The following is a 22,460-nucleotide window of genomic DNA, read 5'->3' on the forward strand; positions in this document are numbered from 1 at the left end:
AAAGGATACGCTGACATAAAAAAGCGATGAAGTTTTACCCTGTTTTGCTCATTCACTACCACGACAGGCATTAGACCTCTTTTCATCTTCCATTCATGGTGATGCGATGGGGCTTGATCCCATAATACATTAAATCGAATCGTCACTGACCCGAGATACTCATTACTCGCTCTCACCTTTTCCTAATCAAATAATCTCAAATACATCATCATCGAGATCGTTCAGGACGATGCGATTGTTCCCCGAGCTTCTTATTACTCTCGTCTTCGTCATATCCTTCAGGCCACCATCAGCTGCTCATAGAATCAAAAGAGGATGTAAGGCCTCTCAGTCATCAATAACCGACATCGGAGCCGAAAGCCTTCTCGCCGAACCACCTGTCAACTCTGCGAGTTCCGATGTAACTGGACTGGCAGTGGTCCAGACATCGGTTGTACCTTCTTTGACGGATAAGGTTATTCGACCTAGCGATTTGCCAGTTTCAATCACCTATGATGGTGTACCGACTTCTACCACGGCCGGTACGTCGAATGATACGGTGACAAGTACTAGTGCCACTACAACGACCAATGGAGTCAGCTCGAATGATATTGTTTCACCCTCGGTCTCGCCCACCACATCCGGGACTACAGATGGATCTGCATCTACCGGGAATAAAATTGGAAAGGTGTGTGTTTCAACTTCGTAATTACAGTGTTCCAAGCTGACATGTGTCGATGATAGGCAGGAGTGGGATGGCCAGTCCAAGAGGTCGATGCAGCGCCGGTTGCTCAATACTTCACATCGGAATCTGTGAGTCACAGTAATATACATACATGAATTACTCATACGTATAAACTCGAATGACACTCAATTCGCTGACCTGAAGCTCTTTTCCATACTTAGGCTGTCTCATGGTGGTTCAATTGGAACAAAAATTGGAATCAAGGTGTAATGACATCTGATGGAGTGTCTTTCGACGGGGAGTTCGTACCTATGATGTAAGCTGCTTATGATGTGCTGTACAGCCCATTGAAAAACCGCAACCGCGCCAAGAATTCGTTACTAAAATGTGTTGATACGGTATGGTGTAGTTTCGGTCCTACGTATTTAGACAATGATGATACGTTTCAAGAGGGTTTTACAGAACTGATGGGATATAACGAGCCTGGTAAGTTAGGAATTTTGATTCTAGCAGAACAGGCTTTCCAAAAGCTAATGGTATAGAATCTATGATCCTGCTTGATATAGATTTGAAGTCGACTACGGGTGTCTCAGTTTACCTCGAGCCTGCTCAGGCTGCCGAGACGTGAGTACAGTAATCCACTGGAAATTCAGTACTTGCATGCTAGGTAAGCTGATTAAGCACTGTGCTGTGTTGTGCTTTCTATCAGATGGAAAACACAGATCGTGAAGGTTCGCCAACAATACCCGGATGTGAAGATTCATTCACCAGTAATGGCATCAAATAAAACTTGGCTTCTTGTAAGTTGTCATACAGTGTTTCTCTCCTTCCCTTCTTATGTTTCTGCGTGAAATGATCAGTCATAACGATCTCGTTGAAACTCGATAGGAATTCTTCAAGTCCATCTGTCCCGATGACTCCGCCTCTGACGGATGGGGCAATTGTCAATACAAACCTGATTACGTATCTGCGCACTTATACACAACAGACGTAGAGTATTTTAAAGGTACCCTGGCTGGATTCCAGAAGGATTTCGGATTACCTTTGGTATTGTCTGAATTCGCTTGTTATGTAAGTCATCATCGGTCATGATCCCCAATCACAATGTACTCATATATAGTGGTTGGGCCTCATTTAGAAATTCGGTGAAGATCCCCATCCATCTCTCGAAGAGGTCAGTACGTTCATGCAGGATACGATGGAATGGCTAGATCAAAAAGATTGGGTGGTGTGAGTATCTTTCTGGTGAAATGTAATACAGTATTCGGTGAAGCTGATACGAGCTGGTGTTATATGACACCAATAGAAAATACGCATGGTTCGGGAATGCTCGTAATTCCGAATACCTATTTGGAGTGTATGAGACGAATAGGTTGATGGATGTTTCAGGCGCATTGACGGTGTTGTACGTTTCATCTGACATGATAGAAGATAGTGAACGTAACTGATAAGCTGTTTGACAGGGGCAAACAATATATGAATGGAGGAAGAACCATCTCATAGCGTCTCAACGGTACAGACGCTCTTCATCGGAAATGATCTGTATGGGCTATAACCGGACTGCTGTATGAGACGTTCTGATGGATAAATGAGGATTTCGTTATGTTTCGTAGACTTGTCTGACAATGTACAGTAACTTATTTAAGGATTTCCCTCTCAACACAAACACTACGGATTGAACGTCTCCACCACTTTATCCCAATCCTTCAAAAGCATCATGACGGTTTGAGGTTCCGTATGTCCTAAATACAGAGCTTCCTTGGGACTGACATATTTTCTAATCGGTCCTTCGAATGCCAATTTTATCAATTCAATCTGCCACGAAGAAGATAACATCCCTATCCTTGCCCAGAAAGGTCTGAATTTCAACGGGCCTGTCTCTCTCTGTTTTTGTAGCTGTATCTGCGTCTCGGGAGAAGGAGGATGTCGACGAGAGTGTCTGTAATTGGACACATACGAAGGAATCCCATCGATGAATATACTTGAATCCATATTTCTCAAAGCTACTTTACCCATATCCAAATCATCTCGTTCAGAAGCTAGAACTAACAACTCCCATGGCATCGTTATCCCCCATTCGTATAAACGCTGTTTGACAGCATTACAGATCTCCAAATTGCACATGAGCTTATCGCATTGACGAAGGAGGTCACTGGATTGTTGGAAAGAGAGACAATGGATACATGGATGAGAGCTATTAATGAGATTTAAGAATGCATCGAGTATGGCTGAATGCATATTCAGATCTAGGTGCTCGTAGGATCTCTGGTCAAATTTCTGTTTCCTGTCTTCTATAGTGTTGGTGCTGGAGATGGAGGCACGATCGTCTGATCTCGGTTGGGTATGCGGGCTGATATCGTCAGAGATTGAATGTGGGGGGCTTTGCGAGGTTCTCGTGGGACAGGGAGAAGCTATTTCGAGCATCCCTTGAAAGAACTCACTGTGTATTTGTGTCAGTATGATATATAATGCGATGACCATGTAAACTTACCTCGCTCTTGATAATCTCCATTTATCAGCTTTGAACAGAACTCCATCAGTTGACTTAAGGCAGATATCTCCCTCTTCATGATACCAGTGCCACAGTGGTTTGTGACTATCAGCGGTACGGCGGGTCTCCATTGCTCTTGACATCCTGCTATTTAACAGTGATCATGCTATATCGGTAATCAAAGTAATGACAACAAGTCGCAGTCGTTGGTCCAGGGAAGGAAAGAAGGTTGGACTATCAAGCTGTACGTTACCGATAAGCACGAAATACAGTATTGTACATACGTACACCAGCCATGTCCAGCAATATGTCATTTCAATTTCAGGATATCGAAAGGGGTTGAGATGGTCTTTGGTGAAAAAACCACAAGAAGTAGCTATAATTATCGATACTGTACATACTTACGATATTCATCGAATCAGGCTCAGCCTCATGTTCCCTTCTTGACCTAAAGATCTCTATCTGGCTTTCCCGGATAATCGGTCCAATTTGAGGGTGAGGCGGTATCCAAAACTCTTGATTGATGTGGATAAAGCTACAAGCTAATCAACGATCTTCATTGTCCCCATACACGAAATCAGTCGATGACGTTGTTCTCCTAACAAACAAAGAGATAAGAAGTATTTGACCCCTTCCGCCCCACTTTCCATCCCTTTCGCTAACTTGTCCTAGATCTGTTTTGAGAACGTCTATCGATCATCTATCTATCTCCTCAACTAAAATCACATGATAGTGAGAATCGAGTTCCTTTCGGATTCGCTTTTCTCGGATGGGCTTCGCAGTCACCAATGTCGGAACACATTGTTGATTCATCTCTGATAGAATTCAAGTGATCACTTGATGTTCAGTCACGACTGCCATTCATTTGTGTGAAAACGACTTTTGAAAGTTGTATTTGTCGATTGCATGTAGAGGAGAGCACGATAACTCGGTCAGGCCGGCTATCAGTCCAAGTGATGTTACGAATCCGCTGAGATAAACAGCAAGTAATAATGGATCGCCTCCTGGAATTCGGTATCGTGATTTTCCAGATTTGTTGTCAATTCAAGGATCCACGATGATCACATATGAGAGACATCTGATCAGCCATCCATGTACATGTGTATTTCATTTTATTTACATGCACCTGCTAATCCACCTTGACCACCAGAAGTGCTGCGGCCACTATGACTCTCCTGAAGAGGTTTCACTCCCGGTCTTTCTCTCGTTCTGCCAGTAGCGGGCTTCTTATTGGGTTTATCAGAAAACGTAGGTGGGAGAGGTATAGCGGGTGGAGGAGGGGATGATGCTGTTCGTTCGTCCTGTTTTCCAAACAAAATGGAACATCAGTAAGCAACTATGATATCTCTGATGATGACGTGTACAAAGGTGGCAATGATCGACATATTGGACGAAGGCACACTTTGCCTCCGAATAGATGACTCACCTTCCTAGTGTTCAGCTTGAAACCCTGCTTGGCGAAATGTTCAGCTAATTCAGTAGGTTTTGGTAATGGAGGAACCCTGAATGACGAGAAGAAGAAGGAAAGTGATGTCAGCGATAATTACCAGTCGTTCTGGATTCAAGACACCATTCACTCACTGTCTAGGTGAATAGACCCTAAACGGCTGACTTTGCGCCTCGACCAAGCAAGGTGCAGGAGTCCCCTCATCAGACGCGAAAGCAGTGAGGTCAAAACATCTGAATCGTAATGAATAAGTGCCTTCATGTCTAACAGAGAGATCCTACGTGTAGTAATCCTGATGATTAGCTGAGTCTCAGTACAGAAATTTAAGCACAAAAATACTCACGGTGAATAAAAACCAAGTTCCCATTCCTCCTTCTGGAGCAGGTACTCTCACACCCGCAACATGCAGATTACCATAAAGATTTCTCACACCCTGTGAGAATGCTGCTGAGCCGCCTGCCCTCGGGGTTGATCTTGCACTTGACCGCCTGCTGGACGACTTCTTTGTAGGAAATTCAGACCGCATCATGGGAATAGGTTGATCTTCATCTTCGTCCAATTCATCATCGGAAGAGGGATCATCCACCACCATTTTCTCCTCACCCTGATGTGGTGTTCCACTCCCTGATCTTATATTCGATTCCCTTTCTTTCGCGAAGGATCCACCTTGTGGTATAGTAGGAGGAGAAGATCGCATGATTTCCAATCGTTCACCCATCGTGTCGATCATAGGTACATCCTGATCTTCGGCTTCTTCAAGGTCGTACTCCGTCCCCGTTGGTATTTGACGACCATACTCTGCTTCTGTTCGAGATATCGGTCTTGGGTGAAATGTCTGTGCAGAGGTGGACGGGGTGTTACTCTGTGTGTTTTGCTCGTCCGTAGGAGGACCGAGTTCTGCAGCGCATATCAGATGACTCGGTTCGATTGAACTATAAACCCAGAGAGAACCGAGGGTGAGGTTCAAAGTCAACACCGCCAGTGGGGTCCAGAACCCCTTTGATAACCGAGTAGAAGGGGACGTTTGCGGGAAAAGCACTTAATTTTTACTGGGTGATGTAAGGTCGACAATAAGAAATTTCACAACGAACCTCGGATCGACTTCCTCTTCTGAGCCTGTCCCGCTCCCGCTCCCACTTCCACTTCCACTCCCACTTCCTCTACTTCTTCTACGTCTTTTACGTTCCATCGCGCGAAACCGTATGATCGGTGCTGGACCAAGGGGTCTGCGATCCTTTTCCGTCTTTCGCCTGCCCAGCACTGGCTCCTGAGCCACTGCCAGAGCGAATCTGCACGATCACCAGTCAGCTATGTATTCGCAACGAAAAGACTGAAAAAGTTGTACCTTAAAGATCTACCTGCGAACATCCCATGTTTCACCAATACAGGAGGTGTGAAAACCCAGTCGATATCATCGCTTGTAGGACCAATTTCAACGGGCACAGCGGAGCTCGCTGAGACACCCGTTATGTAATCGTGCGAAAAGACTGTTGAGGCCAGAGGGGATGACGCTGTGGGATAAGATCGAGCATCTAGTACAGTGGTGGTCGTAAGTCTGGATGAGGATGATTCGGATCCAGATGAAGTAGGTTTAGGACGTTGAGAAGAGGAGGATGTACCTCCGTACCTCCCTGGGGGTGGTGGAGGTGGAGGGTACATGACAAGTTGATGGGTTTATAGTGAGGGGTATCAATTTCTTGTGTGTTATGTTGAGGTTGTAATGGTTGTGAGATTGATTGATAAGTTGAGATGGGGGATATCGGACCTTTCTCCCAGATTCTATAATCAGATGGGATTTTGCGTAAATATATCGTAGACTGTTGGCTTGGCTAGTCCTCGTGTATATGACTGCTTTGCTTGTTGCCTACTGAAACTGGCCAGTATACCTTGACAGTGTGGTGAGATTGGATGATAAGTGAAGTTACAAATTCAAGTGGAATCGTTTGTGATATGTACAGTCCAGTCGGGATATCTCCAAAGAGTGAAGTGATAAGATAAGTGTTCGTGGGAAATCGATCGAGATGGAGTGTTTCCAGTCGTGTCACAGACTAAGAGTGGAGTTGGTTATTCTTGCCTGATGTAAGAGGAAAAAATGATGATGAAATGAGATTGGATTTGTCCATCATATCATATCTTGATGAAATTTCGATGAATGTTCTTTTCTTTTCTTTTCTTTCTTCGGCAACTTGTTTCTCTTCTGTTTGTTTCTCCTCTAAGCTAAGCTTGGATTTGGGATTTGGATTTCGGGTGAGAATTATGAAACGGTTAACGGTGGAATTAGAGGTGAGTTGAGGTGAGGTGATCTAAAAAATCCACTGTACCATTATTCCATACCATTCCATCTCATCTGATCCGATGGGGGTGAGTGATGTGGAGCAAGAAGAGAGAAACAGAGAGGGAGAAACGAAACCAGTTGTAGTCATCAGATCCAGGGTCTTTTAAGGGTTTATCCGAGCATACACATCATCAATTACCTGTGGGCACACTCCATTCCTACGGATTCCCTGGTCACCTCAGGGCACATCCATCACCGGGATCAGATTCGCCACATTCGGCATCAAAGTGACGTAATCAACTTGCCGAAATGTGGGGTTGGTTGGGTTAACTTGAACTCCTCATCTTGTCAGCATATAAAGAGGATGTTCAAGGCTTGTGTGTCAGTGTTGCGCTCTTCTTTGACATCTATGGAATCTGACCTATCCTCATACCCCTCTCTGGCGTGACTGATTAACCTTTCATGCCCTGACAATCAGAAGAACGCGTTACTATAATGTGCACTACTGCTCCTATATCATGGAATGGTCATAGACCCCTAATCGGATCTAACCAATGTGTCCCTTCCTTTGTCTTACATTCGTAAGCCACAGAATATTCCATCTGGACCCCCACAGGGCGACAAGCGAGACGGGATACGATATCATATACGATAAGGAGTCGGATCGGTATCTATGCTGTTAATGATTTTCGCGGTTCAAGCTCAGTACCGTATAGTGTGAGCAATCAAAACCGTCATATTGTGCATGTTCAAGAAATTCATAAGTTATTAAATCATCAATCAAGAGGAGAAAAAAAAAAGCGTTGTTATAACGATCATAAAGAAATACATTCAGATCCTATCAGGTGGGAAAAAGGGGTATCTTAGAAACGTATAGAAGAAGGAATCTGTACACTGCCAGGAGTAGGTGGTAAGTGGGATCTGTGATCTCCGAACCTAGGTGAGGAAGGTACGATTGGTGTGGTAGGTGCAGAAGATGTATATCTAACTGGATGAGGATGAGAAGGTGCAGATAACAAAGGTTGAGGGTGAGAGGGTATAGTTGCCGAAGTAGGCTGAACGGGAGAACGAAGCATTATGGATTGGGGTCTAGGTGGGTTGGAAGTTTCGATTTGAGATTTCAAATTACCGAATAACACTGTGAAAACGAACATCATATGTCAGATACTTCTTTCACATCATGAGATGACCAGTGATGTCAGTCTATGAACTTACTCCTAAATGTCGACTGAGCCCCTTTCTCCAAAGTAAGAGTAACCAAAGTATTATAATTCTGACCAGCACTTTGATTCGCCCTTGAAAATTCAACTTTGAACCGTATCCCCCTCTGTACTCCATTACTGGCAGAAAGATCTTTTACATCGTCCAAACGACATTTCAAACCTCTCACACCATCAATCTCGACCAACGCAACTCTCACTTGCTGCTCGTTGAGTATCCTTCTCACCCTATCTCGAGTGGAAGATATATTATCTTGAGCCAACAACGTAAATGAGGGAGCCTTGAATGAGAATAGATTATTGAACCATGATCTCTTTGGAGAAATTCCATTAATGGATGATGATCCCGAGGCAAACGATGGAGTGGCACTTGGTGGACCTAACAGGTCATTACCTCCACTACCGAAGGGAACAGGATCGATAGTGACGTTTTTGACCTTTTTCTTCAACATGCCAAATCCATCTGATCCCCTGTGAGCTCTGAAGCCAGATGACTTGGTGGACCATGATGAGATCGAGGGATCGGAGGCCATGTCAGAGCTGTCAATGATCACATACGAAGTATCTCTAGGTAGGAGCGACTCGGTAGTGTTCGTATTGGCTTGAGATTGAGGCACGGTGATTCTGCTGACGGGTGGAGGGGCCGGTCGATTAGCTCGTGGAGGAGGGAGAGGAGCAGGTCGATCAGCCTGGAAGACAGGTACACCATGTAACTGGGGTGAAGGTGAGACCATAGGATGAGAAGGGTGTTGAGGATGGGGTAATTGAGCTTCCCATACATTCTGAGGAGAGTAGATCTGAGGAGATTCCATTGGTGCACCATATGATCCATTTGAAGTTCCCCTGTGGGAAGATCCAGTCGAAGAGGCATAAGACCATCGATTGGTATTGGCGTTATTAGTAGGGTACAAACCCGGTCTTCCACCATGTGAAGGAGGTGGTGGACCACCCAATCCCAATCCTACCAAAGGGGAAGTCTGACCGTGGCCCGCGATCGATGCAGTGAAAGTAGAATGGATCGAAGCGACGTCTGCTTCAGTCTCGTCATCGTCGGCATCGGCAAATTGCTCGGCACCTTCTTCCTCCACGACGGTGGATGGCACATTACCAGGAGTGGGAGTAGTGGTAGCGCCAGCAGCGTAAGCTAAGTAAGCTTGGTAATCTGTACCGAGGATAGCTGAACTGGTAGTGGAAGAACCGGAAGCGACGGACGAACGGATGTTCATAGTGTTCAATTGAGCGGCCACTTCGTTGAAGAAATGCTGCAATGTCTGATTGGGCACGACAGGAGCATTGATAGGTGGTAATTGAGGTGTTTCAGGTAATGAAGAAAGAACTTCTGATCTTGGTCGACTACTATTGGAGTTTGATGCTGAACCAGGTGGAGAAGGGATGAAATCTGGTGGTGGCATATCTTTGGTTGGTGTAGCACCTTGTAAGACTATCGCAGGTGTGGGTGTACCAGGCATTGGCGTACTAGTATCCGATGATGAATTCCTGTTGGACATTGGTGGTCGAGGTCCGACAGGTGATTTGGCAGGTGTCAATTTACCATTGATGATTTTGGAAACTACCGGTGAATCTTCTGAACCGGTAACATGGGGTTGACCAAGTGCTTTCTTGGGTGTAGGAGCCTGAGGTCTCACGACAGGTGTATTTTCGATAGATTCATTTTCACCCAACACGGCGAGTTTAGGTTTGTTCGATACCTGAGGAGCGGGAGGTCCACCTTTCCTCTTCGCTGGTGAGCCTTGATGAGCCTTTCGGGCTTGTCTTCTCGCTCGAGCTTCAGCATCCTCATCTTCATCCATGTTATAGTTCTCGAGATGTCGATTTCGATATTTGATCAATAAGTGGTAGATTGCTTTTTCCCATGTTTTTTCCTTGCTCATTAAAGCGGTAATGATTTCTTCGTCGGTGGCACCTGACCAGAGGGTCTTGAGGTTACCCATGATGTCGGCGTCGATCTCTTCGGGGGAGTTTACTGGTCGCTCGACCTCGTCGAGAGAGGGTGGAGAGACAAGAGCTCGACCAGGGATAGGTCTAGGTGGTCTTGATACAAAGAAAGGATGTTGAAGGATCTCAGGCATCTGATCGCGTATCACATCAGGTCAGCGAGAAATCGGATCACGATTTGCGGAAAGGAAAACATCAACACACAGTTATTCTCCTCTCTGGGTCTTTCTCTAGCATTCTACTCAGCAAGTTTCTCGCAGGGTCCTTGATCTCATCTGGCATTTCGAACACGCCAATCTTGACTTTTTGCAATAATGATCTGATATTATCATCATCGAAGGGTAATCTACCAGTCAACAGAGCAAAGAGGATGATACCGCATGACCAGATATCAGATGATGAACCGTGGTATGCTTTCCCCTATACGTTCACATGAACGAAGAGTATCAGCGACTTATCTTCCATCGTGAGGATGTGGCGAAACTTACAGCTACAATCTCAGGTGAAGCATAATGAGGTGAACCACAACTAGTTTCCAACATTCTCTCACCAGCTTCCCATGCTGCCATACCGAAATCGGCCACTTTGATATTCTTATCTTTATCCAGCAGTAAATTCTCAGGTTTCAAATCTCTATGACAGATATTGAATCTATGACAGTAATCTACAGCGTGTATGATCTGTTGGAAGTAATGTAAGGCTTCTGAAATTGGTAATCTACCTCTTTTTACTAGGTAATCGAATAATTCTCCTCCAGGAACATATTCCATTATAAGATATCTACCAAGAGAAAAATCACATACTGTTTATTAATACCGTTCGTTTGGCAGAATAGATGTGTGATGAGTCAAGCCAAACTTACAATTCGGAAGAAGTTTCCCAAACGTCATATAGATTTAGGACATTTGGATGATCAATCAATTTCATAATGACTATTTCCCTTTCGATACCCAATAAGACTTTATCTGCTCTGGCACCAGCTTCGGACATTGACATTCTCGAATTGAGTATCAACCCCTTGGGAACAATCTTGATAGCTGCGTATTTGCCCGTAATTGAATGTTTGGCAATTTTCACTCGTCCTATAATCCTCATCAGTCATCATGTACACACAAGAGGGACATGAGGATGGCTTTACTCACCTGAACTACCTTTACCTATTGTCCTTCCTATCCTCCACTGACCAATCATCTTGGCATCATCTTTCGAACTTGACCCGTTGGTCCGCTTCCTACTGACTGTAGCTTGCTTCGATACTGATGCTGAGGCAGAGGCGGACGACGATCCAGACGGATCTTGATGTCGACTTGCTACTGCTGCCATTTTCGATTTGTTCTCTGAGGTTGATTGAAATGGGAAAGAAGTGTCGTTTTTTAAGGTGAGAAAGAGGCGATGGGTGGGAAGGAGTAAGGGGATTGATGCTGTGTTTACTGCGTTATATCCTGTGCGAAGTTATGTTCATGAATAGTTCTATCCTCTTATAATCTACGTCTAAAGTGTCGTTGAGGATCGTTGTTTCTCGGTGTGTCGAGTCAGTGTGTGTATGTATGATATAGTTAAAGAATGACTATAGTGAGGGTAGGGTGTATGTGATCGATGAAGTAGAACGTATCGAAATGATTGACGTTCTCAACAACACTGTAAGGATCTAACAGGACGATACTATAACAATGGGTAAGGCAGGATGTACAGCAAACCAATCACTACTATCCTACTGCTACGAAAGAGGGGTGAAAGTGAGTTTTCACTTGTTTAGTTTATTCAGACCAATCATAACAACTCAAGCGAGTACGTTACCTCTCAGCATATGGAGCAGATCCATAGTTTCTCTCACTCAGTCAAATTGTCCCTCGTGATACCTACCGTATGCAGCTTGTAGCTCGTATTTCGCAGCCAAACATCGTAGCAGCCATTAGCAGCTACTTTCGAAGAAAAGTAAACATCGTCACTTTCCCTTTTACCTATAACAAAGTGATATATCTCATGTATAACGATACCTTTCTGATGATGAATCACGTAAATTACCTTTGTGAGAGGGGTAGAAGCGCACAGACGGAGAGAGCGGATTCACCGGGCAACCTAAAACTATGGCAGTTACTAGGGAGCCATTTTCCCTGAGCTTCCTGTAGTTTTCCTAGAAATAAATCATTCGCGTGCTTGTGCTTCATCAGGCTTGTGTTCCTGCACACCAAAGCAAAGCAGGACAGAAATGGAACAAACAATCCACCCCGAGAAAAAATGATATATCTCCATCTGACGGATCGACGAAGTTAGACTAGAGTCAAGTTCCTGAGATGACTTTGGTTGTTTACTTCCATCATTTCCTCGATCGAACCATGGAACGCTGGGAGTACGTGATTGATTTTCCGTTGTTGCCATCGACGTCAGAGAATGTCAATGTGAAAGAAAACGTGCAATAGAAGGTCTCTGGCAGATGGTCTGGAATTCCAAGAGCGACTTTTGGTGCAATTGAGTGAGAATTCCGGATTGTGTCATAGTACGATTAATCTTGTTATGGATGACCATATATAATCAATCATGGATACCTTGCTCTGAGAGTTGTATTGTCCGTACGCTGTCACTGAGGCCTAACTAGTTCATCCAAGAATGAAACGTAAAGGCTGTTTCATCACCCGTCGATACCTGGGGATTTCGCAATACCAGTGTTCTGAGGTAAACCATGCGCTTCATCCTGTAGAAGGACCTCTGTTCCTTATAATCAGTCGATGTAAGATAAGGAACCAATTACCAGGTACTACAAGTGACAAGGCGTTGTCTGGATGTCATCGCGTTACATATCTAGATATGTATGCATATATTTGAGAGTGATAGGTTATAGCTTATAGCTTATAGGTAAAGATACAGATACAGATATATCAGGAGTCATGATGTCCTTTGCTCCTTTTGAGAATTGTCTTCATTTCATACATGTCAAATCCAATGAGAAGAGGGGAGTCGTTACTTGTCGTTCATCGTAATCTAATTATATCGTAATGTATCTATCATGTCATATGTCCATCTAATTCATATACTTGTCCTGGATATTCAGATTTTAAGATATCAGTCAAGACACGGTACATCGACATAGGTTGTATGCAGCACTCACCTTCCAAATCCAAGCTAAGCCAAAAGTGTTACTTGAACCATTTGCAATCTTGAGTAATACAAGGCATTGTCAGTATGGCAAGTTCAATCGTGTAGATGGAACATGAGAGACTCACAGCCATTCTATACCATCTAGCAGCTTCTTTCATATCTTTCTTCACCCCATTTGATCCTTTAGAAAGTAAGAATCCAAGTTCTGTTCGACGACTCAATACTTCAGCGGACGATCCAACGTCCATTTATGAGATAACTTGATCAAAGACTCACGCTCCTGCGAAGCTGCATCGCCCATCCCAGCAGCAAACTTGAGATAAGCCAAAGCCACTTCAGGCGATTTCTTCACTCCTATACCTTCCAAGAAACAATTTCCAACTTCGAACATCCCAAGAGCAAGTTCTTTCTGCAAGAAGTGTGATCGAAAATGCTTATCAGCTCAACGTCATATGCTGGAATTGGATTTAGGACTGTGAGAGGGAATATAGGAAGGGCCAGTAACGATTTTACTAACCTGCATCAACTTCTTCTGCTGCGGTGTCAATTTCACATGTCCAGGGGATTTATGGAAATCCAATCCGCCTTCTGCCAGAGTATCTTCGCAAGCCTGTTTCAATTCGATAAAAGCTTTTCGATCATCTTTTGATACTCCCCATCCATGACGGAGTGCTAGACCTGTATGAACAGTCACAATCGCAATCACGATCAGTGATCCATCCTGATTTTGCAGATCAAAGGTATACCTTCTGGATAAAATGGTTCATTCTGTCACTTACCCCAATACATCCTACCCGTCGCAGATCCCCCTTCAGCAGCTCTCATAAAATACCAAGCGGATTTCGCCAAATCCCCCTTTCCCCTCGCTTCAATACCGAGATGAACAAAATCTTCTGGTGTCTTACCTCCATCCCCACTACCAACGGTAGATTCCGATATTGTCCGTTCTCTTTCCTTTTGTCTTTCCAAAGTCGATGCAGAGACCTTGACGTATTTTCCATGGGGGAAAACTAAATCTTCATTCGACCCAGTCGGTTTAGGCGTAGTAGATGGTGAATGATCGCCATCCAGATCGTAGAATGAATATGCAACAGATTGAAATGACATATGTGATTGACGAGATTCGTTATACCCTGCAGCTCCCGCTGGTGAAGACGGCCCATCATCCATTTTCATAGGTACCATCAATGGACTGGGTCTCTTCCCGTGTCCATGTCCACTAAATGGCGGTTGAGGTGGATGGAATATATCAAGATTCGAGTCTGTCCCATGATGCTGAAGATGTTGGTGGTGATGATGGTGATGATGGTCATCACTTATCATTCTATTTCTAACCACCGGTAATCTGTCTGAATTTGACGATGCGGATCGGATCGTTCCCGCTCTCTTCGGTACCTGCATCTCACCATGAGAATGAAGGGCTTTGGGATTGGGCGTCATTGTAGTAGGATGTGATATCGTAGCTATAGCTGTATTTGGTATATTGGTATATTTCCGTATAGACGACGTTGGTTCAGATAGCGTGACAGCAGGTGCAGGTGCTGTATCAGGCGGTGGGGGAGGTGCTCTTCGGTGTATAATCAAAGGTTTCTTCAATTTCTTTTGTCCATCCGATCCAACACCAACGCCTGTAACAGCAGCTTTAAATCTTGATAATCTCTTCGAAGGACTTCCTCCACTACCTTTCTGATTTTCTATACCGTTGACAGCTTCTGGTGCACCTTCCGTATCTAGCCATTCGAATTGACTCTCGTCGTCTCCCCAATCACTGCCCTGTTCACCGTGTACACTCGCCCAGTCTGCGTTCACCTCCGTCTCTTCGGGCTTATGTATACCCTGTATTTCTTTTGCGTAACCATCTGAGCCTGATCGATCCCTGTTGCCTCGATTTCGCTGAGGTATAGGTCCAAGATTGAATGTCTGCTGTTGTTGAGCTATGTAGGAGGCTGTGATTGGTGGGTTGGGAGGGAGAGCCTTGTTATTTGGTGGTACACGTCTGGAAGTTACTGAGAAACTCCGTTTAGGCGTTAATGATCCACTAGCTTTGGTTGTAGAGGACGAATTAGAAGTAGAAGCGTTCAAAGTTGAATTACTATCAGAAGAAGGAATCCTATGTCTGTTATTACTAAAATCTCTCATCTGTAAGCCGTCTTCTTCTCCTCTTTGGTATTTTGAAGGTGATGGAGATCTACTCTGCTGCTGCCGTTGCTGCCGTTGTCCTTCAAAGTAAGATTGTTGACCTTGCTTAGAGGTGGATGCTTTCGGTGTAGAAGGTGATTCATACCCATCATCGTAATCAGACTCATTTTGAGAGATTGTCCCATAGCTGTCGAACGAACTTGTAGATAATCGAGACCCTACTGAGCTAAGTGAATCGACAGAGTATCGCGAATCCCGAAATAGATTACCAAATTCTAAGGTCGGTACGGGTGGTGCAGGTTGTTGAGGTTGATTGGATTGGTAAGAGTTGGATATGGGATATGATGATGTACCAGAGCCTGAGGTAGATGCGGGATTGTTTGATGCTGATGCTGAGTTTGCCTATATGGTCATGAACTCAGCTATATCATCCACATAACCGTAAGAAATATCTCGTGACAAGTGATATAAGTGAAGGTCAAGGTCAAGGTGAAGTCAGTACTCACCCTACTCCTAGCACTTCTCCCTTCAGCTTCCAGCCTGGTCAACGGACTGACAAAACTCCCTGTCGAAGCTACCTCCTTTGCCGATGGCATCCTGCGTAAAGACCCTTGCCGGTTTTGCGGGTGTGGATAGGTCATCGAAGAAGGTGGTGGTGGTGGTCGAGAAGTCATTGCCATGTCTTCTGCACATTTATACGCTTGTGATGTAATCTGAGACTTGCTATACCTGTACTCTCATTCGGAATGGATGGGATGGACGGTGACGCTGAGATGTCTTAGGTGATCACTTGAACATCTGAAACATATATGTGAATGATCCGTAATGACTCGCCGATGACCTTCTCGTAACGCTAATATGCTGGAATATCGGTACGTCCTATGGGATGGATGCAGCAATGATTGTGAGATGGTGATGTTTTTGAAACTATTTGCTGTGTTATGAATGAATAGGTGATAACGATGGTAGCACCCGGTTATCAAAACCGAGCTATAATAACTCGACGCGTACTTTAAGATGGGTTGTTGACACAGCAAAAATCAAAAACAGACATCGACAAGAACCAGCGGCAGATGATAAAGCAACTCGAAGATCATATGCAATGACCATAACATGAATTGTGTACCTTCTCTACAAGACCATTGAAAATCCGCTAAAGGCGGTAAATGGTCTGTTGTTGGGTCCATGATATAATGGAGGTAGTTTAAAGGAGTATCGTGGTGATCGAAAGCCTCCTGTACGAAAAAGCCCAGACTCTTTGTAGGGAATATGTCCTTTGAGATTGAACACTTGGCATAGAAAGGAAGGTGAAGGGACGATCAATGAATGTAGTACACTACACAAAAATGGATCCACCGGTCAGATATTGATGTTCTGAAACCCGCTTCTGATCTCAGGTTTAGACTAAAGATCAACCAAATCGGAAACCAAGAAACCATCTTGATCGTCGTTGTCATGGCAACGAGGCAGGGCAAAAAAAAATCCTCTGCATGATTACAATTGCATTCTGGTCGGTGATGCCTCGACCAGCGAGATTTGCATTCCGCATAATTCCTTCTCGATCAGTCGCTAGTCGCAGCTATATGATCACCTCGCTCGTAATCTATAAAATAGGTGGGATATCCATCCTATCTCCTAGACCTACTTGTATCTTATTCCCATTCTCTGCTGAGCCATACGATAAGACTACATAATGGTTCTTAATGAACATATCACCAAGGACTGTGAAGCTTTCCATGCCTCCCTATTTGAACGATAGGACTGTCAGTCCTACAACATATTTCCACGTTCTGGGACGTGATCAGGAAACTCACCTGAACACCTGATATACACATTCCGTCAAATGAGTTACTCCTCTTCCAAGCCAAATCTTCGATAGGTACACCAAACCTCTTGCCTGATATGGTGAAGAAGAGGTTTCCTGTAGAAGGGTAAGACGTACTACAGGGGATATACCAAATGTAAGATTTGGGGTCTTGCCATGACCCGTATATATTGGAATGGATCATTGAAGATGCCGAATCAGAAGTGATGATCAGTGTAGTCTGTCATACATCGCATTGCATATAATATCAGCTGGGATGTCCTGCTCATGAGATGTGAAGCAGCTTACGCCTGTATCGATTATTGCTCTTCTCGGTGTGGTACGATCTTGGGATAAGATCGAGTTGCTTCCAATTGAGATATCTTCCATTGTTATTCCCCTTTAAACATTAATCAGATTCGATTGGATTGGCAAATAGACCGTAGCAGTCTGTGTACTAAGTGGAATGATGGACTAACCAATAATTCTGACTCATCACATCCATCCAGGCGAGCCCGTCCCTTCCCCCTCTCACATAATTCTCTTCAATCCCACCAAAAGTATATTGACCTTGACCTTCTTCATATACCACGCCCTGACTCTGTCGTCCTTTTTGCAACCTTATACTTAAGACGTTCTCGCTGAGCTGTTTTGTCTTAACCAATCTAGAGAACAACGTTCTACCTTGATCTGCAACTACATTGTGACTCCTGATCGTAGACATTGAGTCCAATCCCAAACCCATCACTCCGCTACGGAACGAAGATTTGAAATCGCTTCCTCCAACTTGAGTGGCAATGGCGAAATCCATTTCTGCCTTTACTATCCTCTGATCATGATCTTGGCCGAAAGATACTATGTCAGTGGATGTATAGCCCAAAGCACCTGATCCATCCGCATAGTAATATACCCAATCATCCGAAACGTTCTTATACGTAGATGATTGTTGGGAATGGAAGGAAGTATGGTTGTATAGGTTACAAGAGGAACAAGATGGTCCAAAGACGAAAAGATCGCTTGAGCCTGTGTCAGGGAGGATGGGGAGGGATTGAGGCGGAGTACCGATTGATAGGTACGTGAACCACTGGATCATAAGAAGTATTGAGTCAATGATCAGTCAAGGCTCAATCATATTTCCCCTGAAGAATTGGTAGGATGGAAGGCAGCAGACCAACCTCTGTGTCACCCCTCTCGCCTCTCGCAACATTATCTGCGTCTCCCCAACTGAACAAACTGCTCAAATCCGCATCGAGGTTCAAGTTGATCAAAGCTTTCGATTTTGTTTGTGTTTGTTGAGAGGATTTAGGTCCACCGAAATTCAATCCCAAATTGAGTAAACCCAGATCTAATCCCAACAAACGCGCTTTGATTGTTGAACGAGCTCTTGATCGTCTGTAATCTTCACGCTTCTTCAATCCCAGTGCACTGAGATCGATACCCAGTCCCAAGGAAATAGGTCCAAGTTTGATACCCCATGAATTCAATTGTTGAGAAACAAGTATTTCACCCGATAAGAGGTTGAACGATGGATCTGATATAATTGGCAGAGTGAGTTGGGCATGCACCAAATACGTTATAGTCGATAATATAATTAGTGTATATCGGATTGACATTGTGCCTATGTACTTGAGGGATAACTTGATTAAGTTGCAATTATTCGGTTCATAATCAGTCTATATATGTATCTGAGAGCACCGCTGTCTTGTGTTAGTACCTTGGTATCAATACGAAGATCAAGACTCTTTTCTACACTGGCATCGGATGGTATGAATTAGTGAATGGACGCTGTAGAATCAGTGAACGGTCATTGTAATTCCGCCTAGGCAGGATTAGATACCCAAGGAAACGCCTCTTATACATACTGCACCTCTTCAGTGATACAAATTACTGCAACAACGACATATTAACATGGGATTGCATGGCATTTGGGATTAGTTTATCAGTGGTGAATCTTGGAATGTAGCCACTGACAAAGTGTGAATGATCAGCGATTGATAGTGTTTCGAATCATTCCAACGCCAGTGCCAAATGCTGTACCTCGGTTGATCTCGATTGATTTGCTCGGTATTTGCATTTCGATCTCATCCTATGTATAAAAGGAAAACCACAATGTCAAGGAGAAGGCACGACGATCATGTATCAGATATCGAGTATACTTTGTGCACAGTCAATCAGTTGGAACACAGCATGATGGTGATGGATGATCGCGAATACTCTCATATGGTAACTTAGACGCGTACTGTATTGACTGCAGGAAATTGCCTCGTTAAGCAAATTCGAACAAGAGAACGGAATGTCCTTTCTACAAAGGCAGCAAGGTATCACAGTCATCACTTGAATGTTGCCACTCCTCCTCGACAGCAGTCTTGTGGTACCCTATCCATCCTCCATTGATCAGTGATAGACAAGTCGTAACAATAGCATATAGTAGCTGCATGAAGAGTAGTAGGGAGTGAGCAGTACAAAAGAGAACATCAAAACCCGACGCGAAAGGGATCATTTTTTTGAACCTGTAGTGTCAACAATTCACCCTGAATTTGGTATACTACGATATCTCTCACATCACGTCGAAACTGCTCTTAGCTTTACTCGTATCTCATATCTCATCATCGACGTTAATTAGTTTCAACATTACTATCATCGAACATCACGTGCCAACATCATCACCCTCGAGATCATATGAATGATTGATCAAGATTAGACAAGACAAGATGAAATCGTTAAGAAGATCTTTGAATAACAATAACAACAATGGCTCATCGTCCTCTTCTCCCGCACCTTCACCACCACTTCCCAACCAGCATAACCCTCAGCAATTCCCGTTAGGCAGACCAAGTCAGAAAGTCGCACCTCCTCAGAAAGTCATCAAGGCCCTACAGTCTCATAGGAGTACCAATCCGCAGGAATTGAGTTATAACAAAGGCGACTTTTGGTATGTCACAGGAGAGAGGAATGAATGGTTTGAGGCTTTGAGTGAGTACATCTGTCAACTGCAATCAGAACTACCATCTTATTTCCACAGAGATAAACTACATGAGCAGAACACTGATGTGGGATACCTTGATAGACCCGTTAACAGGATCGAGAGGGTTAGTACCAAAAGCAGATTTCGAAGAGTTCGTTAAAGGTGGAAGACATCCCTCGGGTCAGAAATCGATCGATCAAGGTAATCAATCAAGGTACGCTGGATCAACTCTCTACCAATGAGCTGGCTTGACTGACCTGGATTCTGTAACAGACCATACACCCCATCACAAGGACATCTCTCACATACTAGTGATCCTCGTTCTCCACCTGGAACCAATATCTCTCCCCCACTGACCGCTGAGAGTGCAAAATCAAAGCCTAGACAGCCGTGAGTGATCACTTCCCCTCGAGGGCTACATTGCCAGGTGTCTGACCAGTGCTTCATAATTTACAGAGTATATGCCATCGTACAGTATGATTTCCACGCGGAGAGACCGGATGAATTGGATGCTAAGAAGGGAGAGCCGATCGTGGTCATTGCACAGAGTAATCATGAATGGTGAGTACGGCGATCGCTTACCGCGACCTTCCACTATCTGACCTGCTATACCTTTGCGACAGGTTCGTTGCCAAACCAATTGGTCGACTCGGTGGACCCGGATTGATCCCCGTCACTTTCGTGGAAATACGTGATCCCGCCACTGGTAAACCGGTAGAGATGAATCCGAACATGGTACCTGCTGTGGAAGAATGGAAGAAGGCTACTGCGGATTACAAAGCTGCTGCTATCCCATTAGGAAGATTTGACATCGCACCGGAACAAGCTGTAACGAATTCACCTTACGCACCCGCACAGACGTCTAGCGCGGCTGGATCTCAATCATCACTCGCACGTACTGGATCAACCAGCTCCGTCAATCAAATGCCAACTGCTAACGGTCGAGTCAGTCAGCCGGACGCACAACCAAGAGCACCTTCACAACCTGTCTATCGACCCGAACAAGATCCGATGTTCCCACCTGGGGAATTGACTTCGCTTGGCGTTCCTTCGTTCCACAATGAATCTGGCAACTACTGGTTCAGATTACATGTCAACTTCGTACCGGATGAACCGACCGCTCCTGGATATACTTTGACGCTCTATCGGACATATGAGGATTTCTACGATTTCCAAATTAGCCTATTGGATACTTTCCCCTATGAGGCTGGACGATCAACTCGACCAGGAGAAGAGGATATGACACCGCCCGAGAGGATCTTACCATATATGCCTGGACCTGTAGATGATGAGATTGACGATGAACTCACCGAATATAGAAGGGAAGAATTAGATGCTTATGTCAGAGCGTTGGTGGATTTGAGATCGAGACAAGCTGGATATATCCTAAGACACGAATTGATCAGGACTTTCTTCGCTGCTAAATATGGTGATTACTGCGAAGAGATACCGAGGAATGATATAATAGGTGAATTGGAAGAAAGGTTAAATGAAGTTTCAATCTCTCAACAACAGCCTCAGCAACCTCAAACGAATCATCAAAGAGGTTTATCAGCCGATACACACAATAATGATCTCAGGTCACAATCTGCCGCTTCGAGGCACTCCCAACTTCAATCTCAGGATAGATATTCGCCATTACCCGGAGGACAGCATCAACAGAATAATCGAAGTATCTCATCAAGAGGTCCATCGCCCCTACCTCCTATAGATACTCAAAATACATCACATAGTAGACCACCGTCGAATAGACAATCGGCAAGTGGTGGTCAGACCGCATTGTCTTTCGGGATGAGTAGTGCTTCCGCTGGACCACCTTTATCTGCTAATTCAGCTGGAGGTGCAGGTGGTGGCGGAGGTCAACCACCATATATCAAGATCAAGATATATGACCGAGCGACCGATGACTTGATTGCTATTAGAGTACATCCATCTGTAACGCATTCGGAATTGTTCGAAAAAGTCAGAGCGAGATTGGGCCCTAATGTGAATATGTTGAGATACAGATCATCGATGGATGGTGGGGCTGGATCTGCGGGTGGAAATCAGGGATATAGGGAGTTGAGGGATGATAGAGAATTGAGGGATTGGTTAAGGACTGAAGATCAGAAATTGGTTTTGTACGCTGAACAGTAGTATTGCCTGTCATCATAAGGAATGAAGAATAACAACTCTGGCCATCAACTATATTCATGAACAGGATGAGAGACGGAGGGATGGAGGAGGAGAGAGGAGGAATGCAGGGGTGATGGGAAATGAGGGCCAAGGGGACTTGTACGGTGGATCGAAAGGACAACGCAAATAGACACAATGTAGAAACTCGTTAGTGCAGTAGCATCATTATATTTATGGTCATATTCAATCTCGATCCCGATCTCAGTTTTCATCTGACATGCAATCTAT

At 44.4% G+C, this 22,460-nt stretch overlaps 7 protein-coding genes across 7 annotated transcripts; 2 read left to right on the forward strand and 5 right to left on the reverse strand.

Annotated features, from left to right (window-relative positions):
• Positions 1-229: 229 nt before the first annotated feature.
• Positions 230-2,167, forward strand: V865_007201 (uncharacterized protein; the record flags this gene model as incomplete). Its single annotated transcript, XM_066230951.1, has 10 exons — positions 230-667; positions 724-792; positions 886-980; positions 1,074-1,150; positions 1,231-1,288; positions 1,374-1,464; positions 1,553-1,735; positions 1,803-1,894; positions 1,971-2,069; positions 2,128-2,167. The coding sequence occupies 10 exons, from the start codon at positions 230-232 to the stop codon at positions 2,165-2,167; spliced, it is 1,242 nt and encodes a 413-aa protein (XP_066087048.1).
• Positions 2,168-2,332: 165 nt separating this feature from the next.
• Positions 2,333-3,286, reverse strand: V865_007202 (uncharacterized protein; the record flags this gene model as incomplete). The annotated part of the gene is made up of 2 exons (XM_066230952.1): positions 2,333-3,104; positions 3,156-3,286. 2 exons carry the CDS (start codon positions 3,284-3,286, stop codon positions 2,333-2,335), a joined length of 903 nt encoding a protein of 300 aa, XP_066087049.1.
• Positions 3,287-4,267: 981 nt separating this feature from the next.
• V865_007203 (uncharacterized protein) lies at positions 4,268-6,261 on the reverse strand (the record flags this gene model as incomplete). The annotated part of the gene is made up of 6 exons (XM_066230953.1): positions 4,268-4,456; positions 4,582-4,657; positions 4,737-4,879; positions 4,946-5,534; positions 5,694-5,891; positions 5,948-6,261. 6 exons carry the CDS (start codon positions 6,259-6,261, stop codon positions 4,268-4,270), a joined length of 1,509 nt encoding a protein of 502 aa, XP_066087050.1.
• Positions 6,262-7,740: 1,479 nt separating this feature from the next.
• V865_007204 (uncharacterized protein) lies at positions 7,741-11,376 on the reverse strand (the record flags this gene model as incomplete). The annotated part of the gene is made up of 6 exons (XM_066230954.1): positions 7,741-8,015; positions 8,093-10,187; positions 10,258-10,473; positions 10,542-10,833; positions 10,916-11,135; positions 11,196-11,376. The coding sequence occupies 6 exons, from the start codon at positions 11,374-11,376 to the stop codon at positions 7,741-7,743; spliced, it is 3,279 nt and encodes a 1,092-aa protein (XP_066087051.1).
• Positions 11,377-13,072: 1,696 nt separating this feature from the next.
• On the reverse strand, positions 13,073-15,962 carry V865_007205 (uncharacterized protein; the record flags this gene model as incomplete). Its single annotated transcript, XM_066230955.1, has 7 exons — positions 13,073-13,090; positions 13,160-13,207; positions 13,275-13,354; positions 13,426-13,558; positions 13,667-13,827; positions 13,929-15,690; positions 15,795-15,962. 7 exons carry the CDS (start codon positions 15,960-15,962, stop codon positions 13,073-13,075), a joined length of 2,370 nt encoding a protein of 789 aa, XP_066087052.1.
• A 929-nt stretch (positions 15,963-16,891) lies between these two features.
• On the reverse strand, positions 16,892-18,705 carry V865_007206 (uncharacterized protein; the record flags this gene model as incomplete). The annotated part of the gene is made up of 5 exons (XM_066230956.1): positions 16,892-17,032; positions 17,103-17,333; positions 17,402-17,492; positions 17,572-18,176; positions 18,268-18,705. The coding sequence occupies 5 exons, from the start codon at positions 18,703-18,705 to the stop codon at positions 16,892-16,894; spliced, it is 1,506 nt and encodes a 501-aa protein (XP_066087053.1).
• A 1,098-nt stretch (positions 18,706-19,803) lies between these two features.
• V865_007207 (uncharacterized protein) lies at positions 19,804-22,193 on the forward strand (the record flags this gene model as incomplete). Its single annotated transcript, XM_066230957.1, has 5 exons — positions 19,804-20,065; positions 20,160-20,271; positions 20,331-20,447; positions 20,514-20,618; positions 20,681-22,193. 5 exons carry the CDS (start codon positions 19,804-19,806, stop codon positions 22,191-22,193), a joined length of 2,109 nt encoding a protein of 702 aa, XP_066087054.1.
• Positions 22,194-22,460: the final 267 nt, after the last annotated feature.

Source organism: Kwoniella europaea, chromosome 2 (assembly GCF_036810445.1).
Source record: "Kwoniella europaea PYCC6329 chromosome 2, complete sequence".
Taxonomy (NCBI): domain Eukaryota; kingdom Fungi; phylum Basidiomycota; class Tremellomycetes; order Tremellales; family Cryptococcaceae; genus Kwoniella; species Kwoniella europaea.